Source organism: Sparus aurata, chromosome 19 (assembly GCF_900880675.1).
Source record: "Sparus aurata chromosome 19, fSpaAur1.1, whole genome shotgun sequence".
NCBI classification, from domain to species: Eukaryota; Metazoa; Chordata; class Actinopteri; order Spariformes; family Sparidae; genus Sparus; species Sparus aurata.
The window spans coordinates 21,298,088-21,313,703 of record NC_044205.1 but is presented as its reverse complement, the minus strand read 5'-3'; the positions used below and the strand labels follow the sequence as shown (position 1 = coordinate 21,313,703).

The following is a 15,616-nucleotide window of genomic DNA, read 5'->3' as shown; positions in this document are numbered from 1 at the left end:
GAAAAGATACTGCCTTATAGTGTGTGCAGCTGTTTGTTTACATACATGCAAACCATTACATGATTGTTTGGTGTTACTAATTGGTGTTCATTTGAATTTTTTTCTAGAAAAAATTCATTGAGAATTTTGGATCCGTACTGACATTTGCTTTTATGGGTACTCTCATCAGCTGTGTGACCATAGGGTAAGATTTCTTTTTTTATTATTGATGGATTGATGGATGGATGGATTTTTATCTCAATGAGACTTCCTGGTTAGATAAAGGTTATATTGTAGTTACCTTATGTTTTGATCAGGATTATATTATAATGTTCAGTTATTATGTTGCTCACTATCAGTCAAGTGAAATCCAATCCTAAAGAATGTCACCATAGTGTTGTGCCATTTATTCTTTAATATGCTGTGTCCCAGTATATATGTACTACTAGCATATAATAGCCTGTATACCATATACCAGCTGCCTTAGTGTGATGTTTGTGCAGTGTGTATGCAGTACATGAAATCAGTGTATGTTGACAAAAATCAAGTTAATTACTTTAATTGAGACCTTTCAGGAGCTGTGACATGTATCTCAAGCTGTGAGAAGCTTTCCTCTTGCACTGTGATAAAATGGGCTGAATTGCTATAGCAGGAAAGGCACAGGTGTAACTAATAACATTAATTACTGCTCTGGTCCTAGAGTAGAGTGACACACATAAAATAGGGCAGCCTTATGGTCATTAATCACTCCTGTGCTTTTACCACTGTACTTCATCAAAGTGTCTGCTATGAGCAGGTCCATGGAGTACATTTACAGCACAGCTGAAAATTAAGCAGATATAACTCACCACAATAAATAATCAAAAACCTGCTTAGCATTTGTTTATATTATGGAACTGGGACACAGCTGATTGGGTGCAGTGTTGCTATTATAGCCTCACGAAGCTAGATGGCAGTGTCAGACTTTGGAGGAAACAGATCCTTACACTGATGCACTCATTTTTGCTGCACACTGTGTGAAAACCTCATAACTCCAGTGTTTTTTGCTGTGATCAGACCAAATGAACACTCACATTGAAAGAATTTGATTTATTATTTATTTATATATTATCATATTTTATTTTTTTCAGATACAAGGGTTTCACTAAACCAAAACATTACACTTGTACAAACAAATGTAATCCAGTACAGTCTATAATAAGTCTGCTTTTACTGTATTATGCATTTAATGTTTGCTTTGCATTGTCAAACAGATGTTTATAAAATGAATATGTATGTTGTTTTAACATTGAGATCATAATTGAGGTCTGATATTATGCCCCTCCTAATGTATGTAAATATAACAAAGTCCAGTACAACACCACCTTTAACTCTGAGCTCAGCAATTAACATAAATTACATGTGCATGTTTCTGACAATGTATCCAAAAACAGTACATTATGAGCTTTGCAGATGTATAATACAGCATTTAAATGCAGGTGTATAGAATAAAGTGCCCTCTGAGTGCATAAATGGCTTTCTGTTTCATGAGAATATAAAATGAAAAGTCAATATTTGACAAAATATTCTTCTTAAAGCTGCAACTGGGTGTGGAAGTTACTCAGTGTGCTCACTGACACTTTATTTCCAAATGTTGTTCACTTATTTACAGTGTTTTATATTCATGGAAACGGTTCATTCCCTCCATGTATTAAAGCTGGAACTAATGGGATTTTCCAGCCTGCTGAAACCCAGTGTTAAAGATGTTGTCTTCCCTCACGTTCATTCCTTCTTTCTTCCATACATTAGTCCCTCCCGAGGAGCACCCTTTGTCAAACACTCCTTATTTCTCTGGGGACGCCGGGCAGAGTCTGACATGTTGGGTCACGTGCACATTCTTTGATGCTAAGGCACCAGACCTGACCAATCCTGTGGCTTGTTAGTGAGTCTGCAGTATCCTATGGGGAAAAGAGAGTCTCGGGGGAGTGAGGGAACCATACTGACTCAACTGACAAAGTACATCCACTTCGTCTCTTTCTCTGTCTGCCTGTCCCCCTGTTCTCTCTCCCTCTCTGTCTGTGTATCACTAACATTTACACACACACACACACACACACACACACACACACACTCTCTCACACACTGCACATCATTACCATAACCTCCAATCTCCCTTAAGGATACACGAAATAAGACAGCTTAGTCGCTCGACCTGAGGGCAGTACTTTAAATCCCGGCCTTGGGCCCAGGTCGTGTGCCGTCACTATGGTAACACAGTTATGCCAATGGACACGCTGGCATAATGATTATTATGGGATGCCTCACAGTAACAGGATTAGTGCTTAACACACATCCGTTAGCAGTCAGGAGCTGGTTGGCAGTGTTGAATGGGCATGCAGAGAAGTTTTTTTCGCTTACAGTTTACAGTAGTTTTATAAACGAGAGGGTGCAGTGATGCATTCTGGGGAAGTAAGACCCTTTTTACAGTTGATAAACAGTGATGACGCAGGCTGTGAAAGGGTCTTTTGCCCGGCCCCTGGCCTGAGAAAAAATTCTTCATCTTCCTCTTCTGCTCCTGTTGTATTTCTATCACAATTCCCTTCCTTCACAAAGTCTTCCTGGGGTTTTAAGTCCGGTGATTTTGTGCAATTGCCACACACACACACACACACACACACACACACACACACACACACACACACACACACACACACACACACACACACACATAACTCTGGTGCCCTTTCATCATGTTGGAGTGCTTGTAATACTGTTGTCAGGATGCTAGGGGTGAAGTTGGATAGGTGCTGAGATAAGCTGTCTAACAAGAGTATTTGTCGTGTGTGGGTGGGTGTGCTATTCAGGTAGATGTGTGAGATCTACACACGCATGCACGCACACACACACCTATACATGTGGTTATATTTAAAGCTACCAAGCTTAGTCCTAGCTTTGCGTGTCCACCTGTGCTAAGCAACCGCTGCCTGGAAACGGGTCAACTCATCTGCCAGCAGCGTCTGGCCCCATTACCCAGACTACTCCTGGGGAAGCCCTGCTGTGGTTAGAGGGATGACTGATAGGCCTGCTCCGGCTGGCGCTCCCTGATGACCTCACTTAGTGTGCTTCTGTTTGTCCTCAATCCCAGGGCCTGCGTCTACGGCTTCACCAGGCTGACGGTGCTGTTGGGCCAGGCAGCAGATGGAGACTTCTTCCTCACTGATTGCCTCCTGTTTGGTGCCATTATATCAGCCACTGACCCAGGTAGCTTATAAAGGAACTCCTGCAGCATCACTTTGAATGGTGGCAATGATGTTTTTTTTTTTTTTTTTTAAACTGGGTTTATAAAGACATAAACGATTTGTAGAATTCTACTCTCTTTTACAAAATTCACATTTTATCTTTTACAGCACAAGCAAAAGACCCCAGAATGTTCTCAGGAATATTTGGCACTTGATCCCAGAGAATATGTAACAGACATGTCACAGAGATCTGCCTTGATCTGCTTTGACACCAAGTCAAAAAATATCAAAGACGCATTATGTGTTCAGACTCTTCAACTGACTGTACATTTATTCATTTCTGCAGTTTCTGGGATTTGAGTTGCAGATTCATGCAGTTCTTCAACCTTATAAGACATGACAACATGTTTAAAAAGGTCAAACCTCACTCTTGCTGATCTTTGACAGTCTCTCAGTACCTCTTTTCTATTGCATACATGATACTCTCAGGTATAAATGCATGTGCAGTGAAAGCCTACCAGATATATAGTGAGAATAAACACTGAGATTTTACTACACTTGGACATCTATGATAAGAAAAGCAATTAATCGGTTAGTCAGTGATCACATTAGTAACCGGCTCATTTGATAATTGGTTTATTGGTTTGAGTTATTAAAAAAAAAAAAGTAAAGATTCTCCGATTCCAACTTCTTAAAAGTGAATATTTTCTGGTTTTCTTTACTCTGCTATGACAACAAACTGAATATATTTGGGTTGTAGACAAAATAAGACATTTGAGGATAATTTCTTTTTACCATATTCTTACATTTTAGTCCACAAAAATAATCAATTACTTGAGAAAATATACACCAACCCATTTGAAGGAGATCTATTATGCTTTTTCAGTTTATTCCTTTCCTTTAGTGTTTTGTATCGGTTCTTGTGTATGTAAGAAATCTTGAAAGTTAAAAAGGTCCACACCAACAGAAGCTCCTATCTTCCACAGACAACACTGTACTGAAACGCATTGTCACTAGTCTCCCCCTTAATTCCGTGATTTCGTGACATCACACAATGTCACAGAGTTTGCACACATGACTTGTGTATAGTTTTGCACATGAAAATTGAGTTAGCCCAGCTGCTCTGGGTCAGGCATAAGTTAGCTAACCAATCATAGGAGACTGGGTATGTGGGCGGGGTGTTACATGTAACAGCTTTTCTAGTAGAAACCCAAAATACAATTCTAAACCTGAAAATGAGAATAATATGTCTCCTTTAATACAAATATATTCCTCTACTTAGTGCTGAATGCATAGCCTTCCTTTTCTTCGTCATAACTTTGCATATCGAGATTGATAGCCACGTCTATGTGCAGGCACAAAGTCACAGTGCCCTCTTAGTACATGGATCTGCTTTTAATTCGGTGCACCCTTTACCGAAGTGGAACCACAACATTATCTGTGTTCCTCAAGAGCCGTCAAGTGGAATGTCACAAGGCAGCCCGCAACGCCATGACAGGGGGAATGTTAATGTCCTCATTTGCTAATGAATTATGTATACCAATAAGTGGTTGATCTGGGTGAGTGTCAAAGAGGAGCTGTAAATCGTGGCGCACTTGTCACTCTGACTGGCGTTACTTACCCACGCCCATCCCTGCTGACCTCATCACCCTCATCATTCTGATTAGAATCACACTGCAATGCATCGATGCCCCAAACACCAAGACCCCTCGGCTGTCTCCTTCTCTTGCTGTCAAAATACAGAGCCGGCTCTCTGATTTTCTGAAGGGGAGCCATTAAAATATCTCTGTCCATTTCTCGCACTTGTACATTTACATTCACTTGGTCTAAAAGCAAAAAAAACCACTCCAGAGTTCAGGCCTGCATGCAGTGCACACACACACGCATCAGGCACTCTCAGAACAATTCAGTGCTGATGAATGTGTGGTAACCATGTCATAACCTTTGTGTGACAGCTCTCTGGTTGTGTCGCTGACTCATGATTGAGATCTTAAGAACACTGTGAAAGTCATCATAGGCCTGCAGTCAAGCTTTGAGTGAAATTGGAGCACAGTTTATTTGGCAATTTACTTGCACTGGACTGTGGAAGAAAGCAGAGATATTTGATATGCTAGGTTCTCATTGCAGCTAAAGTAACTCAATGAACGTTTCAAATAAAGAGCAGCAAATGGTAAGCAACAGTCGTCTGGCATATGGGGATGTTGCCATTTCTAGTAATTATGTGGATGCTGATTTAGAGCTGCAGTTATAATCGAAAACGCTAATGTCATGTTGTCTCTGTTGTTTCTGGGAATTTGTAGAAATTGAACGACCTGAGGATGAGTTAACCTTTTTAGAATTACAGCGAAATTAGACATGATGACATTTTAAAGGCCAATTCTGGTATTTTTAGAGTCAGTATCTTTGTATGTGACTAGTATTTCTCTTCAAAATATATTTTTGGCAGTGTGGAAGATTCTTTTAAGCTGTTTTTTGACCATTATATAGGAAGATAAAAATGCTATATACATTTTGCTGTTAGAGCTGCAACAATTGGTTGCTAAATTGCTTAGTCATTCAAAGTAAAGATTAAATGCCACCTGTTGTAATAACTGATTAACCACTTAAGTCGTTTTTTCAATCAGAAATGTCAATCATTTGCTTGTTTCTGCTTCTTAAATGTAACGATGTGCTGCTTTACATTGTCGTTAATGATAGTAAATGAAGAGTCATTTGGTTTGGGCTGTTCAAGAATACAGCCCTTCCCTTCCCCATTTTTGGGGCTGATGTCAATATTGATACATCACACGATACATATACATTTTTTGCAATATGGTGACAAATCCATGTAATTGTGCGATCTTAGCTTCAAACTTTATTGTCTTAAACAGTAAATTTCACTGGGAATTTAATAATTCTAAATTAACTGAAGCTTTTTTTTCTGCATTAGAACCTCTGAAAGTTTTTATGTTGACGCATATTGGACAAAATATAAACCAATCCCGATATATCGGCATGTATGATGACAGACCAATCAAAACCAAAGCTGATACTATGGGCTTTGGGAATGTGATGAGCATTTTTGAATTTTTTGACATTACATTGATTCACTTATTAATCAGTTCATCGTAAAAATAATCGGCAGATTAAATCAAGAGTGAAATGGATTCATCAACTTTAGAGGCTGGAAATGAATGTCAGTGTGACTCCTATGTGAGTGAGGAATAGACTCCAGCTCCTGCTGACAACGCAAAAGCTTAAACAGGTAGAGAAAACATGTCTGGTAAGAGCGCCAGCAGATCTAAAGGTAGTCAGAAACCGTATGTTTACGTTGACATTCCCTTTTCAGTGTTTTACATTCTCTTGTGGTAGATCGACAGATGGTACCTCATAAATGGTTGATTTTTCAGGTTGTTGTCAATAGAGACAACCAGTAATAAAGGTTTGTAATGTCTGTATTTGTAGTCATTTGAAAATATGTCATCCTTATAAGGCTGGAATGGCCCTACCATGTAAATATCTGTTCCTTTCCTCGAGAATGTGTTGATTTTTCAACTGTTGGTTTTATATAATCCCTCAAAGCACTTTAGCCATGAAACTTGTTCTCTCAGACTCGTAGTAAGACACATGGTTCAGGTCACAAAGTGGAACACCCGCTGTGCTGCATCCTCCGTAGCCTCAGGGATGGTTACAAAAGGTCGGTGAAACCCTCACTTTACTTCTCAAAGGAAATACTTTTTTTAGGGGGGCGAGGAGATAGGGGGGGCACTGCAGTTTTTTCTTTCATCTTTGAGTGTGTGTGTGTGTGTGTGTGTGTGTGTGTGTGTGTGTGTGTGTGTGTATATTTTTCTTATTAATTTATTTTTCAGGAGTTCTCTTGATCACTTCACACACACACATTTCTCTCAGTGTGTCAACGCTGGAAGAATGATGCCAGAGTCAGAAATGTCGTGTTTACATCAGCGGTAACTACCAACATTTAAATATTGGAGACACAGTTAGACATAGGTGTGTACATGATGCAGCTTACACTCAATATTACAACATCATGTACAGAACTAAGGGTGAGGGTTGCAGCAGTGAAGTGGTAACAGAACAGACAACGCAGCCCATAGAGCACATGCACTCTATTTTGTAATACAAAATGGGCTTAAGTCTAGACAATATGGCTGCAACTAACAATTTTGTTTTATTATCGATTAATTTGCAAGTAATTATCAAGACGCAAGTAATTATCAAGACTGAAGTGGTAACAGAACAGACAACACAGCACAGAGAGAGCACATGCACTCTATTTAGTAATACAAAATGGGCTTAAGTCTAGACAATATGGCTGCAACTAACAATTTTGTTTTATTACCGATTAATTTGCAAGTAATTATCAAGACTCATTGAGAGGCAAATCCTCAAAGAAGAATGTGCAGTGGACTAACTTTTATCTTAATTGTCATGCACTTTCAATGTCTGCCTGGACTGTGATGACATTGATGAAGACTGACTGGTGAACTGCACCAGAGGTGACAAAAGTACACACAAGAAGAGGAACAAATAGATTCCAAAAAAAACATGTTGAAAATGTAGAAGTCCTGATTCAACTTCTTTACTTATGGACAATATTTAAAAAAAATGGTAGTAGGCTACAGGCTTGGAAATGTACTCAAAGATAAAACAGAAAGAAGTGTCCCTATGAAGAATTATACTGGCCATGTCTATGTAATGCTAACTGAAGCTCATGTCATACTATTGAAATTCAAAGACTATAAAACTTAAAGGTAGAATCAGACGGATTTGTCCGAGTTTGTAAACGCACCAGAAAGATAGTTAATTGGGGTTGGTAAAGTGTCCCTGAGCTCAGCAAACAAATGAGGAAATAAAAAAATACAGCCAGAGGGCTGCAGGGTCTCTGCATTTATAAGACACTAACGTGCCTTTTATCCCCATTCCAGTCACCCACTCTCTCTGTTTAAGTCTTGTTCCCTCTGTAAATATAAAAGGCTAAAAACTCTCATTTAATAAAAACATATTGATTCTTAGTTTCCAATGATTATTCACTGATGAAAGCAATATTCTAATATTCCATTTCTGCCTCTATACACCCCTAACTCCTACACTCTTGACCTTAAGCATCACAAAATCTTAAAGGGCCACAAAGATTTTTTTCAATGACTCAAAGGTCCATGTATTGAGGTCAGTCAGGCCACATGCAATTATACTGTAATATTCAAAACACAATGTCCCTTTCATTCAAAACAACAAAAATACAAACTAAAATAAAATGCCATTTCCATTTTGACACTAATTAAAATCCATAGTTGAATATTTCCTCTTTTTGTTTGCCTTCAAACATTGTGTCCATCACTTCAGTCATGCATTATTTTATTATTTCTGCATCTGAGAATGGCTTCTTGTGCTTACCCAAAATCCTCACCACTCTAAGTGAGCACTTTGTTGCTTTTTGTTGTTGTGTCATAGATGTGACAAGAATCCTGCTTGCAGCTTGATATGACAAATTCAGTGCATTTATTTTTGTTGTTCTTACCTCTGAATTTCGAGGAAATGTCTCTTAAAATTCCTATGCTTCATCTCATAATGCCGTTTCAAATTGGAAATCTTCATCACAGCTATAATTTCCTGGCATACTAAGCACATGGGTCTTGTGCTGGTTGGAGGGAGAATTAATGCAAATTTTTCAGCCCATTCTTCTTTGAATTGCCGATTTTCACTGTCCACTTTTCTTTTAGCAGTGAACTTGCCATTTCTTGCAATCTAGGCTCCTAAAGTGTCAATATGGCTACGTTCACACCGCAGGTCTTAATGCACAATTCCGATTTATTGCTCAAATCCGATTTTTTGTTTTGCTGTTCACATTACCTCTTTAAATGCGGCCTGTCTACGGATTGCTGTGTGAACAGCTCACGCTCCTGAAGTGACCCTCATGCGCAGTTGATCATTGATGACATCACGCCACAGCGGTGTTTACGGAAGCGAACATGGCAACGGCAACTGGTAACGTGGGGCTGTATGGCTTAATGCTAAAAACAGTGTGGTGGCAGCCGGCAAATTTGTGAGCGGGTGATATCACGAAGGAGGAAGAGGAGAAAGAAAATTCATATTTTAATGATGGCTCTATGCGGAGCAATAGCGGCAACATCCGTACAGAGGAGTATTTGGATGCGGCGTCGGAGCCAGGAGTGGTGGGATCGGGATGTGGCTGGTTACACCGAGCAGGATCACTGCTGTCCTCCATGTTTGTTTTGATTATGTTCGTGGCTCCTGCTCGCTCCCGCCTGTGGCACACTTTTTTTTCAATCAACTTTATTTGTCATTCATTTACAAAACAGTGCAGCGCGGGTCAGAATGACATCAAAGTCGCATTAAATGCGACCTGGCTGTTCAGATTGCAGTCGCATTCAAAAAAATCCGATACGTATCTGATTCAGTACCACATTTAAATGTGGCCTGAATCTGATTAGGAAATGTCAGATTCAATGCGACTTGTGCTGTTCACACTGTCAAAAGCAAATCAGATATGGGTCACATATGAGCGAAAAAATCGGATTCAGGTCACTTGTAACTGCATTGTGAACATAGCCTATGCGAACTACTTCAAAAACAGTGAAAGTTAAAAATTGTGCTTGCAGCAGTGAGTCACCCAGCTCTCTGTGTATCGCTGGCATGGAGACAAGTCCCGGTATACACATCCTGACCCAACCAAAACACATGGTGAAGGAATAACAGTTCGGGGGCCACAAATAGGAGGCCGACAGGCCGGATGCGGCCCGTTGGCCTCCTATTGAGGACCACTAAACTAGACCGAGACCAAAGTGTACTGTAAGTTCTTTGATAGCTTCCACTTTTCCAGGGCAATTATTAAAAAAAGGGCAGATTTCCTTTATCTTTCCCTTTTATTATTGCTTTTAAAGGGTCATTAGGATTGAGATTTTAAAAGTCACTTAGCCTGACATGCAAATGAACTACAGTGAGATTCAGAGTAAACAAAAATAAACTGGGAATCTCCTAATTATAAAGCGCTGGTTTCCTTGTTTTCAAACTGCAAAGAAGGCTTTCCCCGCAGCAGTCATGACCCCTGTCTGTGCACTCCTCAATGCCCAAAAAATTGAGCACTTTTTACTCTGAGCCGGAGAGATTATAGTAATTCCCCCGTTGACCGGTATCTCGTTCCTAATGCATCGCTCTCGGTATTATATCAGCCTAATTTGGTCAAATCAGTGAGCAAATCCCATGCCCTCTGACTGAGATGGCCATGAGCTTTGCCTCTGCTAAACCTCTGCAGCCGGGTAATTTGACCTAATAAGGCTTCCATTCGACACTTTCAACTGTATTATGTCGGAAATAATTGTCTACTCTCTCCACCTTATGGTGTTGCTGTGGAAACTGATGAACACTTGACAGCTGTAGGACGGGGTTGCCATGACAACGCCGCCATCCCGCACCCTTGTATGTGTGTGTATGCGGGGCGGGCTCTTTTTTTTTCCTTTTTTTTTCCTCCCCCTGTCTTACGATGTGACTGGTGCACGACATGCTGTCATCAGCCAAGCATTATGGGAGCAGGGAGATGGAACGATCCTGACTCCAGGGCCTACCTCACCCTCTCCAGATAAGGGATTTTCCCCCAACCAGGAAGAGCTTTAAACCTGTCAAAGTCCAAAGAGCCAGATCTGTCAAAACATGTCCTGAGGCTGCTCTATTGCCGCTGCTCTTATTTTCAGTCTGGTCGTATACCAGCTGCGATGCCCTCACCGCCCTGGGATTCACTGCAGGGCCACACGCTGCTATTAGAGTTAACTCATTATTCATACCACAAATTTCCCTGAAACTAATGTATACAATCATTTTTGCTCCTGAGTCTCAACAGGTAGAATATGAATCAACCGGGAGGTGTTATTGTTATAAAAATAATATGTTCTGGCCTTCAGATGGGGCCACTCTGACTTTATGTTTTCCTATCCATGCCTATACCCTGATGTCTGTGTGTTTGTTTCTGCATTTATGTATGCATCTGTGTTGTCTTTCTCCATATTTCACATTGTTTTTGTTATATGATAATCTTGTTTTGCTTCTTTAAAACTCCTGGTTTCCCTTGTGGTGTGTACAGTAAGGATTTGTGCCAGTACATTTTTCCCATCGGCTCTATTTATCGCTCTATATATCTGTCCATGTAATGTAAGAGATGTCAATCTAATTCTAATCTAATGTAATCTAATCTACAGTATCACTCAACATAGATCCAACAATGTTACAGCTGATATCCTACAGAAGGAGACACTTGATGTGACACCAAGTGCGGCAGTGACAGGCGCATCACTGCCTCGTCAATGTCGGTATTCTCCTTGTCACTCAGCACCGACGCTCAGCTGCCCCGCGGTGCCGAGCATGTTATGTGTGTGCATGCGCTCATTCATATGCTCAACATCTTCCGCTTGATGTTTACAGTTGGTGAACTCACCATGGAGTTCAGCTCATTTTCCTCTCCTCAGACACAGTCTGCTGAATGATGCAGCTGTGTGAATACTGAGTAATATAAGTTTCCACCAGAAATGTGAATTTTATCCTGAACGAGCTGAGAAATTACTTGACGTGACGTGGAATGCAACTTTGACACAACCGCTACGATAATAGCATAAAGAACTTACAAATTAGCATTTCATTTCAGTAAATTTCTCACATGGTCCTAAAGCCTGCCAACTAATTGGATTAAATATAGCTTCTGACACTGTGCGAAAAGCCTTTTATTAATAATCCAACACTGAAAGCAAATAATATATGAAAAATGTTAATATGAGGAGCCGAGCATGTGAGGCAGAAGAGATGCAGATAAGAGTGTCATTAACCCAAAACTTCAACATACTTTAGCAACCATTTAATTTTCAAAATTGTTAAAAAAGGTTGTTGGAAATTACCCTCATCTGCACTTTAACCATTACGATTTTTTTCTTTTGGTGATCAGTAACCCAACCCTCTGCCTGTCCTTGATATGTAGTCCTACATTGTTAAAACATATTTTGTGAGTGGAAATACAGCTTAATGTATGGCATACCAGTCTACTATTTCCATTTATTCATAGTTACCAAATCAAAGTAGTAAAGATTACAAAAAAAACAACTAGAAAACCATAGAAGTTATACCCATAAATCTGAACAAACCCATCCAAGGTAGCTGTTCAGGTACTTGGTGGAGTTTTTCAGGCACGGGTCCCTGTTTTGTTCAGACATCCATGCAGATGGCAGGATAAACATGTCCGCCAATGATTCCACAGAATTCCACTTAACTAGTGGTCACGATAAAGCACAAACAAACATCAATGCACCAGCAAAAGGCAGGGAGGAAGAAGTCTGCCAGGAAGTAAACACTGACTTTAACAACAATGGTTTGAAGGATGAGGAAGGAAAGAAAGCATTTCTGATGTTAGTTAGACGTCAAAGATTCACAGCATGTTTCAGTAGAAAATACTGGATGTAAACATGAATTTTGTTTACAAGAAAACTCCACCAAGCACATTTAATGTCCAGTTAAGTAAAAGTAATCATGAAGTAATTTTTTTTCATCTGCAGTATGGAATCAATTAGACAGACAAGGGAGGGACAGAGGACCTGGTAAATGAGTAACGACCAGACAGGCAAAGTTGCATTTAGAAGGCAACACAGACATATTGGTCAAATAGAAATTGAAAGGTTGATCATTTTCTTAGTGAAACAATCCTTACACCCTTTAAGTGCATTTTTATCAAGGCTGCAGATAAAACTCACTACCAGACATCAAGACTCCACAGCAAACCCGACTGTCTTTGACCCATCACTCGACATCCATTCTTCTCCGCTCTCAAAACACTGTTTCCTAATCAAGATGTGTTTCTTATCATTCTTTGCGCAGCTGAGCAGAGAGTGAATCTTACATTATTTAAAGCATGAAGCCCTCTGCCTGTAGTTCCCCTGCATTAGTGTAATTGGTTCCTTTCGGATGTTTTAATCAGCTACTGAGTCTTAGCTCTAATCTGCCCCTTTTTGCTCACCAGTGTCCTTTCAAGATTCCCAGAAACCTATAGTTGCTACCTCCCCCCCCATAGTGAAATCTGCAGCAATAAGCCAAGCTAATAAACACACTCCCATGTATATTCATGCTCATGGAACACATATGAAAGAGAATCACATGTAGCACTAAATAAATCATATCGAGCATTTCACCGATCTACTTTACTTGAATGATTTGCACAATCTGCTCTTGCTACTGCAGCCAGCAGATCGCAGATTGCCATGATATGACCACAGGTGGTATGACTGTGATGTACAAACACAGGAAATGCACCAACCACTCTGACAGATATTTGGCTTGTTTTTTTTGTATTTTATTTAGAAATATGTTGATTCATTCAGACTTGAACTGAAATGCTTTGAAGTGTCAAGTTGTTCTTTTGATTTCTCCTTCTTTATTCAACACAGTGATACAGTATACAGTTCATTCGTTCTTATAAAAAAAAAAACACTTTCTAAAGCTGAAAAAGGACAATGATCTGCATAGCTTTTCCTTCTCCTCGGTTTCTCTTGCAGACAAAATATTGTCTTTTCCAAAGCATTGTGTGTTTTTGTCTAAGTCTTTGCTTGGTTTAGTTTCTACGGCCGCTCCAAGTGTCAAAATCCTCCTTCCAGTGCTGTCAGTGAGCTGACATCTTCTGTCAGCTTTTATTGTTACAGGCTAACCTTAATTCCCCTGGTTCTTTCTGTTTGTAGCAGCAGAGACGATTCTCCTCACCATGTCTGCATTGTGATTAGCTGAGGAGTTACTGCACTTCCTGCAGCCTTCAGTAGCACTAACTCTTTTTTTTTTTTTTTTTTTAGTTTCAGTCATTGGCCTGTTGTCAGAGCTGCGTATGGACCTGGATCTGCACACCCTGCTGTTTGGCGAGAGTGTCCTGAATGATGCCGTGGCCATCGTCTTGACACAGTGAGTTTCTCGCTGTAGGATCTGGATTGCAGTATATTTCTAGGTTTAACTGTGTGGGAGCTCAGTCTTTTCCATTTGGCATCGTGGGGGTGGATGTGTGTGGGTGGGAAGACTGGATGAATGCTGCCAGCTTTAAGGAAAGGGTGTGATTGGCAAAAGCGCATGAGTGCCTCAGATGATATGCAGTGGACTGCGTAAGCAGGTTGCCCCTGGCACTGTCAGCATCTCATTAAGGTACTCAGTGGAGAGACTCACTGCCAGAGTAGAGACACACTCCCAGCTAACGAACTCAGCTAACACAGCTACTGTCATATTCAGACAAAATACAGCATAAAATCCTCGGAAGCTCAGTGAAGGAGCCAAGATGCAGTCATGCCTTGTCTGTGCATTTCAATTGCTTCACTCTTTTCCCTCAACTTTTCCCCTCTCTCTACCGTTGCACTCAACTATGCATGTTTGTCCTGCTCGCACACATTGCAGTCATTGTCTGCTCTTTTTATGCACTGCCAGTAAAAAAAAAAAAAAAAAGCCGTTCAAGTAGACGAGCTAACAGATGGCGTGATGGGAAGCAGAGAGTTGGACAACAGAGAGGGAAGACAACTTGCGCAGGTCCACATTCATGGCCTGGAAGGCAGATGAGAAAATGGAGGTGGAAGGGAGATGAGAAGGGTGAAGATATGTGTCCATATTAGCATTACGCATTCGCACAGACTGACACATAACATGCACAGTACCTGCGCACTCTGACATCTCTCTCTGATCGCACAAATGGGCCTAGACAGCCAGGCAGATGGAAAGAAAAAAAGAAGGCTAGTAGGCAGATTGTTGTGTTCGCGCCGCGGCTGCTGCCTCTGTGTACATTGAAGTGCAGCGGGAGGGGGCCTGCACATCCACCCTGACAAACAGTCGGATAGTACCGTGTTTGTTTGTGGAGTGGCGTGACCGGCCTTCATGCCATCTCCTGTCACTCGACTGGCTCGCTAGCCGGCCGGTCGCCCTGGCTCCGCACACAAAGCCGGCCCTTATTAGTGAGCCACGCGGGGTCCTGGCACTGGAATTTTAACAAGCTCCGAGAGCAGCTCAACCTTACGCTGATGTGCCCTCGCACAGGCACTAAACTTCCTGCTCCAGCATCCCTGACCCAGCCGCAATCCGACCAGATCCAGTGTCTGGGGAGTTTTTACTGGGAGTTATCAGTCTGAGATGCCTGAGGATACAGTCTCTTGAGGGCCACACTGACCAAGCTACTTAGTGGCCAAATTTAATGTGGTAGCACAACTGGAGCCTGGATAATAGATTTCCCTTTTTCAGTTTGCTGAGCTCATTAGCGACAGTTTGATTGATTCTTTCCCCTTTTTCCGGGGAGATTAAGGCATGTTCTGGTGTGTGCTAGCTCATTTCAACCTGACAGAATGAAAAGTGGAAATACATTACAGGTTCATTTGTCAGACATTTTTTTTGTCACTGAAGAGATATTCAAA

The 15,616-nt window shown here is 40.9% G+C and overlaps 1 protein-coding gene across 2 annotated transcripts in view; it reads left to right on the top strand.

Moving 5' to 3' along the window:
* The window catches only part of LOC115569616 (sodium/hydrogen exchanger 9-like), a 70,076-nt gene that overhangs the window by 5,984 nt on the left and 48,476 nt on the right, over window positions 1-15,616 (top strand). For both annotated transcript variants that reach the window (XR_003981569.1, XM_030397629.1), the window contains exons 4-6: window positions 108-184; window positions 3,104-3,219; window positions 14,030-14,135. Coding sequence is in view for 1 of the 2 variants with exons in the window: in XM_030397629.1 (XP_030253489.1) it covers window positions 108-184; window positions 3,104-3,219; window positions 14,030-14,135 (299 nt within the window). In the remaining variant the exon portion in view is untranslated. The remainder of the gene's footprint in view (window positions 1-107; window positions 185-3,103; window positions 3,220-14,029; window positions 14,136-15,616) is intronic.